The 13,972-nt window shown below is 50.6% G+C and overlaps 1 protein-coding gene across 1 annotated transcript; it reads right to left on the bottom strand.

The window, feature by feature from the left end:
• Positions 1 to 10,646: 10,646 nt before the first annotated feature.
• LOC132402439 (uncharacterized) lies at positions 10,647 to 11,453 on the bottom strand (the record flags this gene model as incomplete). Its single annotated transcript, XM_059985289.1, has 1 exon — positions 10,647 to 11,453. A coding segment is annotated over one exon (807 nt), but the record flags the coding sequence as incomplete, so codon positions are not given.
• Positions 11,454 to 13,972: the final 2,519 nt, after the last annotated feature.

Genomic DNA, 13,972 nt, shown 5'->3' with positions numbered 1-13,972 from the left:
TAATTATTTTAATAATAATATTCCAAACAGATAACAAACCAAAATCGATAAGTGAAAAACAACAGAAATATGTTGAATTAAAAAAGGAAATTGGAAGACTATGGAACACGAACAAGGTATGCACTGCCCCAATAGTAGTATCTACAACTGATATCACCCCAAAGTCATGACACAAGAGCTTTAAACAAATATGCCTTTGCAGATATTTCTCTTCAGGAAGCCACAATACTGAACATGACTAGAATTGTCCAAAAGCTCATTGCGATTGGGAAATGAGTGTGTTTGGCGGTATCTGCACCTCAGGTTTTACCAGCCTGAGCCGAGATAAGATAAGTAATAATAATAACAGGGATGAGGAGCCCAGAACTGTTCACAATATTCAAGGTGAAGCCTTACAAGTGCCTCTCTCAGGACTCAAACATCTGACATGAAGAACACACAACAGCCATTTACTACACTAGGTACAGTAGGAGAGAAAAAAGTGGAATCTTAACAGAAGCTTACCCAGAGCCAGTGCCTCGTTCCAGCGAAAGCCTCCTTTGAACCAAAGCCTGACACTCCCAGTCTCACCACTGGCCAACTCCCAACAATGGCCACCCTGCCTGTCCCTTCTGTACTTGTAAACAAGCGGCACCGACCCACAAGAAACCTTGTCACTGTGGCCTGATCCTGCAGCTGATTGGACCATTGGAATAAGGCTTGTTTCTCCTGATTGGATCTTTGGATTGTTCATTCTCTCCCTTTCCAGCTGTCAGTTGTTCTCTGACACAGCAGTGGTCGTTCCCATGTAGTGAAGCTCCCTCTTCCCATTTTTTAGATGCAGTTTCTGCAGGGTGATTTTAATATTATCTTTCAAGTGTTTCCTTTGCCCACAATGGACTTGTTGACCTTCCTTCAACTGGGAGTGAATGATTTGTTTGGGGAAACGTGAGTTTGGCATCCAGATGACATGACCTATCTATTGGAGTTGGTGTTGCTTTACCATGGTGGAGATGATGTTCATGTTGGCTCCCTCCAGTATGTGGTGTTACTGTGTTTGGTGTGGGTGTGTCTGCCCTTCCTGTGAATTGTCAAAATCTTTCGTAAGGATTTTTGATGGTATTGATCCAGGACCTTAAGGTGTAGTGTAGGAAGGATGACAGCTCTATTGACCAGAAGTTCTGTATAGACCTGCAGATTGTGGTTTTCAAAGACTATTTTGCTTAATATTTCATTGGCTCCACTTGCACTACTCAGACAGAGGATGATCGCTGAGTCAATGTTTGCTTCCCAATGACTCGTAAAACAACCAATATAGTCAAAGTCCACACCCACCCTGGATATTCTCTTTTCTCAGGGGCCTATCATACACTAAGGATAAGTTTTTTATCTCAGTCTATCACATTAGAACATAGAACATAAAAAATTACTGCATATTACAGGACCTTCAGCACACAATGTTGTGAAGACAATGTAACCTATTCTATAATCTGCCTAGATTTCCCTAGGGCATAGCCTTCTATCTTCCTAAGCTCCATGTACCCATCTATGAGACTCTTACAAAACCCTATCGTATCTGCTTCCACCACTTGCATTGCATTCCATGCACCCACCACTCTCTGTGTGAAAAATTTATCCCTGACATCCCATCGGTTCCTACTTCCAAGCACCTTAAAACTATGTCCCCTTGTGTTAGCCATTTCTGCCCTGGGAAAAAGTCTCTGGCTATCCACATGATCAATGCCCCTCATCATCTTATATACCTCTAGCAGGTCAACTCTCATTCTCCATCACTCCAAGGAGAAAAGGCCAAGTTCACTAAAACTATTCCTATAGGATACATTCTCCAATCCTGTCAATATCCTTGTATCTCTCCTCTGCACAGTCTCTATCGTATCCACATCCTTCCTGCAATGAGGTGACAAGAACTGAACAGAGTACTCATAGTGGGGTCTGACCAGGTTCCTATATAGGTGTAACATTAACTCTTGCTCTTGAACTGAATCCCACGGTTTTTGAAGTCCAAGACAGCATACGCATCCTTAACAACACTGTCAACCTGCACAGCAGCTTTGAGTGTCCTTTGGACACGGACCCCAAGATCTTTCAGATCCTCCACACTGTCAAGTGTCTTACCATTATTATATTCTGTCTTCAGATTGGACCTACCAAAATGAACCACTTCACACTTATCTGGGTTGAAGTCTGTCTGCGAATTCTCAGCCCAGTCCTGCATCCTACCGATGTCCTGCTGTAACCACTGACAACCCTCCAGACTATCCACAACACCCCCAACCTTTGTGTCATCAGCAACTTACTAACCCACCCTTCTACTTCTTCATCCAGGTCATTTATAAAAATCACAAAGAGGAGGGGTCCCAGAACAGATCCCTGCAGAACACCACTGGTCACGGACTTCCATGCAGAATACGAATCATTTACAACCACCCTTTGCCTTCTGTGGCAAGCCATTTCTATATCCACTAAGCAAGGTCTCCTTGGATCCCATGCCTCCTTACTTTCTGAATGATCCTTGCATGGGGAATCTTAACAAATTCCTTACTGAATTACTAGCTCTACCACTCTACCTTCATTAATATGCATTGTTACATCCTCAAAGTATTTGTTCAGGCTCATAAGTCATGACCTGCCCTTGACACAGCTATGCCGACTATCCCTAATCAGATTATGTCTTTCCAAATGCTCATAAATCCTGCCTATCAGGATCTTCTCCAACAACTTGCCCGCCACTGTTCAGACTCACTGGTCTATATTTTCCCGGGTTAGCTGTACTCCCTTATTGTTGAACAAGGGAACAACATTTGCAACCCTCTAATTATCCGGTACTTCTGCTGTCTCTATTGATGTAACGATCAGCACAAGAGGCTCAGCAGTCTCCACCATCACTTCCCACAGTAGCCTGGGATATATCTCATCCAGTCCTGCTGACTTACCTAACTTAATCCTTTTCAAAAGCTCCAGAACATCCTCTTTCTTAATGTCTATGTACTGAAGCGTTTCAGTCTACTGTAAACCATCCCCACAATTGCAAAGGTCTTTTTCCCTGGTGAATACTGAAGCAAAGTATTTATTATGTACCTCCGCTACCTCCTCCGACACCATGCACACATTTCCACTATCACACCTGATTGGTCCTATTCTCACATGGCTTATCCTCTTACTCTTCACATACTTGTAGAATTCCTTGGGGTTTTCCTTAATCCTGCTCACCAAGGCCTTCTCATTGCTCCTTCTGGCTCTCCTAATTCCATTCTTAAGCTCCTTCCTAGCAACCTTGTAATTTTCTAGAGCTCCAACAGTTCCTACTTTCTTGAACCTTCTGTAAGCGTTTCTTTTCTTCTTAACTAGATTTCTACGTACTTTCTACACCATGGTTCTTTAACCCTACCATCCTTTCTCTACCTCAATGTCACATACCTATGCAGAAGTCCATGATAATGTTTCCTGAATATTTGCTATATTTCTGCTGTGTATTTCCCTGGAAACATCAGCTCCCAATTTATGCTCCCAAGTTTCTACAAAATAATTTCCCCCTACCCCAATTAATTGTTTTCCCAAATTATCTGCTCCTATCCCTCTCCAGTTCTATGGTAAAGGAGATAGAATTGTGATCACTACCTTCAAAATGCTCTCGCACCAAGAGATCTGACACCTGACCTGATCCATTTCCCAAAACCAGGTCAAGTACAGCCTCTCTTCTAGCTGGCTTATTTTAGATATGATTTGATCCAACTGTCCTGATGGGAAGCAAACAAAAGTTTCTCACTGGATCTCAGTAAAAGTGATATTAATGATAATAAACCAGAGGAGGTTCTCTGGCCGGTCATCAGGATCAGACAACTCAATGATGGGCAGAGATTGAATAGGAGCAGCTTCTTTTCCCTGGAGTGAAGGAGGTGGGAGGTGATCTGTCAGAGGTATATAGGATTATGAGGAGCAGAAGACAGTCAAGACACTTTTCAGATGGTAGAGATTCAAAAGCAAGAACTGTAGATAAGGGAAAGCAGTTTTGAAGGGAATTGAGTCACAGAACATAGAACACTGCTGTCAAAAACGGATTGACCCAATGCAAAGGCGCAAGTACTGAGGATGCAATAAGACCATTAAACAAATGATAAAACCTTTACTTTTTATTCATAGCATGCAATGGGGGAACTTACAGACTGATCTCCCAAAGAACCAGTCAGACACTGCCCTGCCCTGAACACAATTCCTCACAATTTATAACATGACCATTACTAGAAATATTATAATTACGTGAGTTAATATAGTTTTAAAATAGTTTTGATCAAATGCTAATATACAATTAGATGCAAAATCATCATTGGTTAGTTATAAATATTTTCTGCCAAAACTAGCCTCGATGCAACCTTAGTTTCTCATGTTGACACTTCCGCCTACTCTCGAACGTTCTACCCGCCCCCCATGCCATCCTTCCCCTATTTAGTTATGTTATACCTCAAAATGCTTTGTATGACCAGACAATTCCTTACTTGGAACTATATCTAACATTATTAGGGAACAATGTCTAGTACATCACTTGTCGCTGGGTAAGGTTCCCTTCTGGCTGTTCAGCAACTAAGATAAGGTACCTATAAGGTAATTGATCGTTAGCTAATCATTGTCTTTTAATCTCTTTTAATCAATACCTCTAATTACCTATCCCTATACTCCATCATAACCCTCTTTTATCATATTATGATAACCATCTAAATGTGTGTCAAGAAGGGCATCATCAGCTTTTTCGGAAAAATTCTGCAGCCAGCATTTAGGCAAGTTTTTATCACACAACACACAATAATTATTACAATGAGAACAATGAACCCATGCAGTAAATAAGCCCCCCAAGATCCTCCTGGAACCATCCTATCCAGCCCTCTCCTTCCTTGGAAGCTTGCATGAAGTCATCCAATTGTTTCTTAATAGACTGGATGGCAAGGGTTACATCAATAGCATGGGTGATGCATTTGTCTCTGACTATGGCACAGACTCCTCCCTGCTGGGCCAGCTGATAATTCACAGCATACCTGGTTTGCTGTGCGTAAAGTCGTAACTCCATCAATTCCATTAACAGCCTCCAGACCTTCCACTGTACTGTTTCCCAAAGCCGTTAGCCCACAAATGAGGTAGTTACGGTTCTTTGCAGCTATGGTTCCTGCCGAACCCCATAGGGAGAGAGTGCTCAGAAACCCATAGCCAAGAGAAGAGCCCAGACGAACAAGATTCCTCCAGTCAGCACAGAATTCCTCACTCACGGCTCGAGCTATCAGTTGTTGTCGAGCATGGGCATTCTGGGGGCAAGGAACTGAGAGTGGTCCAATTGTTCCTACTGCAAAGAGGATAGGGAGAGTGGTGGTGGCTGTAGTATAGGTGCCGTTAAACAAGAACACGTATCCGTGTTTGGTCCAATAGGAAAAATTCTTACGTACTATTGTATCATACCATAAGTACTCCTCAGGATACAGGGAGGAGTATTCAAAAGTCCCTGAACCATCTGACACATAAGTCACATTACAATATCCACATACATACTGAATTCCCTTGGAGGGGGGCACGCATTGTTCTTGGATATATTCAGAAGAGAATATTCCATTGTCTACCTATATTGGCAGTCCAAACAATGTCTCTCCAGGCAAGGTATTTTCCGGGGTACCCTGGCAAAAACACATCCTCATCCCTTTCCTGTGAAACAGAAGGGATAATCCCTGGTGCTTTGACAGCATATACTGGGTGCCCACTCTTCCCCATCCCCGTTACATGCCACTCGAGGGCCCCCACACTGTCAGGGTTTGCGGCATAGAAGTCACCACCTACGCCTATCCTCTCAATACAATATCCACTGGCCCCTCTACGAAACTTCCCCTCTATCCCTTTACATTCTGCCCCTGATCTGTCCTCCACTATTAGGTCATGTTCTATCCAGAATAGCCCTGATGGGTTAGCTACAAACCATGCTTCAAACGACTGTACCAAATGATAACATGCAGTACGGTTACCATTCAGCTGTTGGTGGTGCTTGATGAAACATTTTGTCCTCTAAGGAATCAATTGCAACACACAATAAAGAAATGAGTCCACAAATGGTTACTTGTAGCCAGGGAGCCATCTTTTACAGTCACTGAGGTATATCCAACATTCCTGCCCTTGTACTTTAATTGCCGTCAGCATTTGCAGTAGTATCTGGAATGGTCCTTTCTACTGGGGTCTGCGTTTGGGACACTCCCAATCCCTGATCAGTACCAAATCTCCAGTTTTCAAATTTGGCCACTTTCTTGCCCCCCAGAATCCTTAGGGGTATATGTTACTTGGGAGTGGAGAAGCTTTAGAGAGGACGTTAATTGGCAAAACTGCTTCTGCATTCATCCTGCATGACATTAAGGTCAATTTGGGTGGGAGGCTGCATGTTGGTATCCCATGGGGTCCAAACGGGACGTCCACAAACAATTTCAGCTGTAGATAGTGCTGTAGTGGAATGTGGGGTAATTTTCATATGGTATAAAGCTAACTGAAGGACCTTCAGCCAGCTCAGTCCCGTTTCAGACACTAACTTAGCTAGCTTTTTTTTAGGGTGCCGTTAGCCCATTCCTATTCCTGCAGCCTTTGGGTAGTAGGCACAGTGAAACTGCTGTTCAGTGTGCAGCTCCTCACATAGCTCTTTATTTATTTTTCCCACAAATTGAGAGCTATTGTCTGAACTTATCTGTCTGGTTAGCCCAACTCTTGGTATAATCTCTGTAAGCAACACCCTTACCAGCATGGAAGCTTTAATATTAGTAGTTGGAAAAGCTTCAATCCATCTACTGAACACATCTACAACCAGTAAACAATACTTATAACAGTGTCCATGCAGTAATTCAATAAAATCAAGCTGAATGCATTCAAAAGGACCACTTGGCAAGGGGGTTTTACCTTGGGCACATTTTACTCTCTTTCCCGTGTTTGTCTCAGAGACTGTGGAACTGCTATCCATGTAAAGGGCAAGTTGTGCCCCTAGAATTGCTGCATCTGAGAGGTCGGGGTGAAGTGAGGTGAGAAAATGGTTCCGGAGCAGACATTCATGAGGAGGGTCAGTCAACTCAATGGGGGCCATCTCTAAAAATGTAGTGGGGTTGATGGCAATACAGTAATGCACAGCTGAGGAGTGGGTTATTTATTAATGCAATTTCATAGTGACTTAGTTTGGCCTGTGTAAGATGCTGGGTCTGGTGGGAGGTCAGCAGTGCCACAATGGTATGGGACGAATACACAGTAACCGGCTGCTGGAGAGTGATGTTGGAAGCAGCTGTAACTTGGGAGTAAATGGCCGGGAACATCTGTGGGCGGGGGGTGGGGGGCAATACCTGCGCTACAGGATCCAACTTAGTGGAGTAATAGGCAACAGGCCTGCTCCTATCCCCATGAGTCTGAGTGAGGACTGCAGTGGCGCAACCACCTAAAACATTCACCAAAAGCTGAAACGGGTGGTCATAGAGTGGGCAGCCAGGAGCAGGTGCCCTTGAGAGGGATTTCTTCAATTCCTCAAAGGCCTCTTTCTGTTGCTCAGTCAGTTCTTGGGGCCCTTTAAGCGCACTAGACACCAGGGGGGCTCAAATGCCGTGTATATAGGGCAACATTCAGAATCCACTGCCAACAAAAGTTTACCAGACCAAAGAAAGCACGCATGGCTTTCGGCATAGTGGGCGGGGAGGGGTGTCGCAAGAATCGGGGTTACCCTTTCAGGAGTGAGCTGCCTTTCGGTTACACTCAAAACAGTTCTCAGAAATCTCACCTGCCATTGGGTTCTTTTTACCTTTTGTGGTGGGGTTATGTACCCCCATGAGTGCAGAGCATTCAGAAGTGTATTGGTATTGTGTACATTGGACGTCTCCAATGGGCTTGCCAGTAGGAGGTCATCCACATACTGTACAGCCCCCTGGGAAATTGTTAATCTCTAAGTTGCCTATGCAATATCTGCGAGAAAATAGTAGGAGAGTGCACAAAACCTTGGGGTAACCTAGTCCAAGTGTACTGTTGATCTTGAAAGGTAAATGTAAAGAGGTACTGTGACTCAGGAGCAAGGGGAATTGCAAAAAACACATGCGGCGGATCTACTATGGTAAAAATTTGGGAGTCCGGTGGAATGCTGCTTAAAATCGTAGTGGCATTAGGGACTACTGGATGTACGGGGTGTTGGGGGAGCTGATCGGGGTGTCGGAGGAGCTGATCGGGGTGTCAGAGGAGCTGATCGTGGTGTCGGAGGAGCTGATCGGGGTGATCGGGGTTTCGGAGGAGCTGATCGGGGTGTCGGAGGAGCTGATCGGGGTGTCAGAGGAGCTGATTGGGGTGATAGGGATGTCGGAGGAGCTGATCGGGGTGTCGGAGGAGCTGATCGTGGTGATAGGGATGTCGGAGTAGCTGATCGGGGTGTTGGAGGAGCTGATTGGGGTGTTGGAGGAGCTGATCGGGGTGTCGGAGGAGCTGATCGGGGTGTCGGAGGAGCTGATCGGGGTGATCGGAGGAGCTGATCGGGGTGTCGGAGGAGCTGATCGGGGTGTTGGAGGAGCTGATTGAGGTGTTGGAGGAGCTGATCGGGGTGTCGGAGGAGCTGATCGGGGTGTTGGAGGAGCTGATCGGGGTGTTGGAGGAGCTGATAGAGGTGTTGGAGGAGCTGATCGGGGTGATCAGGGTGTCGGAGGAGCTGATCGGGTTGTTGGTGGAGATGATCGGGGTGTTGGAGGAGCTGATCGAGGTGTTGGAGGAGATGATCGGTGTGTTGGAGGAGCTGATCGGGGTATCAGAGGAGCTGATCGGGGTGTTGGAGGAGATGATCGGGGTGTTGTAGGAGCTGATCGGGGTGTTGGAGGAGATGATCGGGGTGTTGGAGGAGCTGATCGAGGTGTTGGAGGAGATGATCGGGGTGTTGGAGGAGCTGATCGGGGTGTTGGAGGAGCTGATAGGGGTGTTGGAGGAGCTGATAGGGGTGTTGGAGGAGCTGATCGGGGTGTTGGAGGAGCTGATAGAGGTGTTGGAGGAGCTGATAGGGGTGATCGGGGTGTTGGAGGAGCTGATCGGGGTGTCGGAGGAGCTGATCGGGGTGTCGGAGGAGCTGATCGGGGTGTCGGAGGAGCTGATCGGGGTGTTGGAAGAGCTGATCGGGGTGTCGGAGGAGCTGATCGGGGTGTTGGAGGAGCTGATCGGGGTGTTGGAGGATCTGATAGGGGTGTTGGAGGAGCTGATCGGGGTGTCGGAGGAGCTGATCGGGGTGTTGGAGGAGCTGATCGAGGTGTTGGTGGAGATGATCGGGGTGTTGGAGGAGCTGATCGGGGTGTTGGAGGAGCTGATAGGGTTGTTGGAGGAGCTGATAGGGGTGTTGGAGGAGCTGATCGGGGTGTCGGAGGAGCTGATCGGGGTGTTGGAGGAGCTGATCGAGGTGTTGGAGGAGATGATCGGGGTGTTGGAGGAGCTGATCGGGGTGTTGGAGGAGCTGATAGGGGTGTTGGAGGAGCTGATCGGGGTGTTGGAGGAGCTGATAGGGGTGTTGGAGGAGCGGATAGCGGTGTTGGAGGAGCTGATCGGGGTGTCGGAGGAGCTGATCGGGGTGTTGGAGGAGCTGATCGGGGTGTTGGAGGAGCTGATAGGGGTGTTGGAGGAGCTGATCGGGGTGTCGGAGGAGCTGATCGGGGTGTTGGAGGAGCTGATCGAGGTGTTGGAGGAGATGATCGGGGTGTTGGAGGAGCTGATAGGGCTGTTGGAGGAGCTGATAGGGGTGTTGGAGGAGCTGATAGGGGTGTTGGAGGAGCTGATCGGGGTGTCGGAGGAGCTGATCGGGGTGTTGGAGGAGCTGATCGAGGTGTTGGAGGAGATGATCGGGGTGTTGGGGGAGATGATCGGGGTGTTGGAGGAGCTGATCGGGGTGATCGGGGTGTTGGTGGAGCTGATCGGGGTGTCGGAGGAGCTGATCGGGGTGTCGGAGGAGCTGATCGGGGTGTCGGAGGAGCTGATCGTGGTGTCGGAGGAGCTGATCGGGGTGTTGGGGGAGCTGATCGGGGTGTTGGAGGAGCTGATCGGGGTGTCAGAGGAGCTGATCGTGGTGTCGGAGGAGCTGATCGGGGTGATCGGGGTGTCGGAGGAGCTGATCGGGGTGTCGGAGGAGCTGATCGGGGTGTTGGAGGAGCTGATAGAGGTGTTGGAGGAGCTGATAGGCGTGTTGGAGGAGCTGATCGGGGTGTTGGAGGAGCTGATAGAGGTGTTGGAGGAGCTGATAGGGCTGATCGGGGTGTTGGAGGAGATGATCGGGGTGTTGGAGGAGCTGATCGAGGTGTTGGAGGAGATGATCGGGGTGTTGGAGGAGCTGATCGGGGTGTTGGAGGAGCTGATAGGGGTGTTGGAGGAGCTGATAGGGGTGTTGGAGGAGCTGATCGGGGTGTTGGGGGTGCTGATCGGGGTGTTGGAGGAGCTGATCGGGGTGATCGGGGTGTTGGAGGAGCTGATCGGGGTGTCGGAGGAGCTGATCGGGGTGTTGGAGGAGCTGATCGGGGTGTCGGAGGAGCTGATCGAGGTGTTGGAGGAGATGATCGGTGTGTTGGAGGAGCTGATCGGGGTATCAGAGGAGCTGATCGGGGTGTTGGAGGAGATGATCGGGGTGTTGTAGGAGCTGATCGGGGTGTTGGAGGAGATGATCGGGGTGTTGGAGGAGCTGATCGAGGTGTTGGAGGAGATGATCGGGGTGTTGGAGGAGCTGATCGGGGTGTTGGAGGAGCTGATAGGGGTGTTGGAGGAGCTGATAGGGGTGTTGGAGGAGCTGATCGGGGTGTTGGAGGAGCTGATAGAGGTGTTGGAGGAGCTGATAGGGGTGATCGGGGTGTTGGAGGAGCTGATCGGGGTGTCGGAGGAGCTGATCGGGGTGTCGGAGGAGCTGATCGGGGTGTCGGAGGAGCTGATCGGGGTGTTGGAAGAGCTGATCGGGGTGTCGGAGGAGCTGATCGGGGTGTTGGAGGAGCTGATCGGGGTGTTGGAGGATCTGATAGGGGTGTTGGAGGAGCTGATCGGGGTGTCGGAGGAGCTGATCGGGGTGTTGGAGGAGCTGATCGAGGTGTTGGTGGAGATGATCGGGGTGTTGGAGGAGCTGATCGGGGTGTTGGAGGAGCTGATAGGGGTGTTGGAGGAGCTGATAGGGGTGTTGGAGGAGCTGATCGGGGTGTCGGAGGAGCTGATCGGGGTGTTGGAGGAGCTGATCGAGGTGTTGGAGGAGATGATCGGGGTGTTGGAGGAGCTGATCGGGGTGTTGGAGGAGCTGATAGGGGTGTTGGAGGAGCTGATCGGGGTGTTGGAGGAGCTGATAGGGGTGTTGGAGGAGCTGATAGCGGTGTTGGAGGAGCTGATCGGGGTGTCGGAGGAGCTGATCGGGGTGTTGGAGGAGCTGATAGGGGTGTTGGAGGAGCTGATAGGGGTGTTGGAGGAGCTGATCGGGGTGTTGGAGGAGCTGATAGAGGTGTTGGGAGGAGCTGATAGGGGCGATCGGGGTGTTGGAGGAGCTGATAGGGGTGTTGGAGGAGCTGATAGGGGTGTTGGAGGAGCTGATCGGGGTGTTGGAGGAGCTGATAGAGGTGTTGGGAGGAGCTGATAGGGGCGATCGGGGTGTTGGAGGAGCTGATAGGGGTGTTGGAGGAGCTGATCGGGGTGTCGGAGGAGCTGATCGGGGTGTTGGAGGAGCTGATCGAGGTGTTGGAGGAGATGATCGGGGTGTTGGAGGAGCTGATAGGGATGTTGGAGGAGCTGATAGGGGTGTTGGAGGAGCTGATAGGGGTGTTGGAGGAGCTGATCGGGGTGTCGGAGGAGCTGATCGGGGTGTTGGAGGAGCTGATCGAGGTGTTGGAGGAGATGATCGGGGTGTTGGGGGAGATGATCGGGGTGTTGGAGGAGCTGATCGGGGTGATCGGGGTGTTGGTGGAGCTGATCGGGGTGTCGGAGGAGCTGATCGGGGTGTCGGAGGAGCTGATCGGGGTGTCGGAGGAGCTGATCGGGGTGTTGGAGGAGCTGATCGGGGTGTTGGAGGAGATGATCGGGGTGTTGGAGGAGCTGATTGGGGTGTTGGAGGAGCTGATCGGGGTGTTGGAGGAGATGATCGGGGTGTTGGAGGAGCTGATCGAGGTGTTGGAGGAGATGATCGGGTTGATCAGGGTGTCGGTGGAGCTGATCGGGGTGTTGGAGGAGATGATCGGGGTGTTGGAGGAGCTGATAGGGGTGTTGGAGGAGCTGATAGGGGTGTTGGAGGAGCTGATCGGGGTGTTGGAGGAGCTGATAGAGGTGTTGGAGGAGCTGATAGGGGCGATCGGGGTGTTGGAGGAGCTGATCGGGTTGTCGGAGGAGCTGATCGGGGTGTTGGAGGAGCTGATCGGGGTGATCAGGGTGTCGGTGGAGCTGATCGGGGTGTTGGAGGAGATGATCGGGCTGTTGGAGGAGCTGATCGGGGTGTTGGAGGAGCTGATCGGGGTGTTGGAGGAGATGATCGGGGTGTTGGAGGAGCTGATCGAGGTGTTGGAGGAGATGATCGGGGTGTTGGAGGAGCTGATCGGGGTGTTGGAGGAGCTGATAGGGGTGTTGGAGGAGCTGATAGGGGTGTTGGAGGAGCTGATCGGGGTGTTGGAGGAGCTGAGAGGTGTTGGAGGAGCTGATAGGGGTGATCGGGGTGTTGGAGGAGCTGATCGGGGTGTCGGAGGAGCTGATCGGGGTGTTGGAGGAGCTGATCGGGGTGTCGGAGGAGCTGATCGGGGTGTTGGAAGAGCTGATCGGGGTGTCGGAGGAGCTGATCGGGGTGTTGGAGGAGCTGATCGGGGTGTTGGAGGATCTGATAGGGGTGTTGGAGGAGCTGATCGGGGTGTCGGAGGAGCTGATCGGGGTGTTGGAGGAGCTGATCGAGGTGTTGGTGGAGATGATCGGGGTGTTGGAGGAGCTGATCGGGGTGTTGGAGGAGCTGATAGGGGTGTGGGAGGAGCTGATAGGGGTGTCGGAGGAGCTGATCGGGGTGTCGGAGGAGCTGATCGGGGTGTTGGAGGAGCTGATCGAGGTGTTGGAGGAGATGATCGGGGTGTTGGAGGAGCTGATCGGGGTGTTGGAGGAGCTGATAGGGGTGTTGGAGGAGCTGATCGGGGTGTTGGAGGAGCTGATAGAGGTTTTGGAGGAGCTGATAAGGCTGATCGGGGTGTTGGAGGAGATGATCGGGGTGTTGGAGGAGCTGATCGAGGTGTTGGAGGAGATGATCGGGGTGTTGGAGGAGCTGATCGGGGTGTTGGAGGAGCTGATAGGGGTGTTGGAGGAGCTGATAGGGGTGTTGGAGGAGCTGATCGGGGTGTTGGAGGAGCTGATAGAGGTGTTGGAGGAGCTGATAGGGGCGATCGGGGTGTTGGAGGAGCTGATCGGGGTGTCGGAGGAGCTGATCGGGGTGTTGGAGGAGCTGATCGGGTTGATCAGGGTGTCGGTGGAGCTGATCGGGGTGTTGGAGGAGATGATCGGGGTGTTGGAGGAGCTGATCGGGGTGTTGGAGGAGCTGATCGGGGTGTTGGAGGAGATGATCGGGGTGTTGGAGGAGCTGATCGAGGTGTTGGAGGAGATGATCGGGTTGATCGGGGTGTCGGAGGAGCTGATCGTGGTGATCGGAGGAGCTGATCGGGGTGTCGGAGGAGCTGATCGGGGTGTTGGAGGAGCTGATTGAGGTGTTGGAGGAGCTGATAGAGGTGTTGGAGGAGCTGATCGGGGTGATCAGGGTGTCGGAGCTGATCGGGGTGTTGGAGGAGCTGATAGGGGTGATCGGAGTGTCGGAGGAGCTGATCGGGGTGTCGGAGGAGCTGATCGGGGTGTCGGAGGAGCTGATCGGGGTGTTGGAGGAGCTGATCGGGGTGTTGGAGGAGCTGATAGAGGTGTTGGAGGAGCTGATCGGGGTGATCAGGGTGTCGGAGGAGCTGATCGGGTTGTTGGTGGAGATGATCGGGGTGTT

This window comes from Hypanus sabinus, chromosome 12 (genome assembly GCF_030144855.1).
Source record: "Hypanus sabinus isolate sHypSab1 chromosome 12, sHypSab1.hap1, whole genome shotgun sequence".
NCBI classification, from domain to species: Eukaryota; Metazoa; Chordata; class Chondrichthyes; order Myliobatiformes; family Dasyatidae; genus Hypanus; species Hypanus sabinus.
The sequence above is the reverse complement of the archived record's forward strand: the minus strand, read 5'-3'. Positions and strand labels throughout refer to the sequence as shown.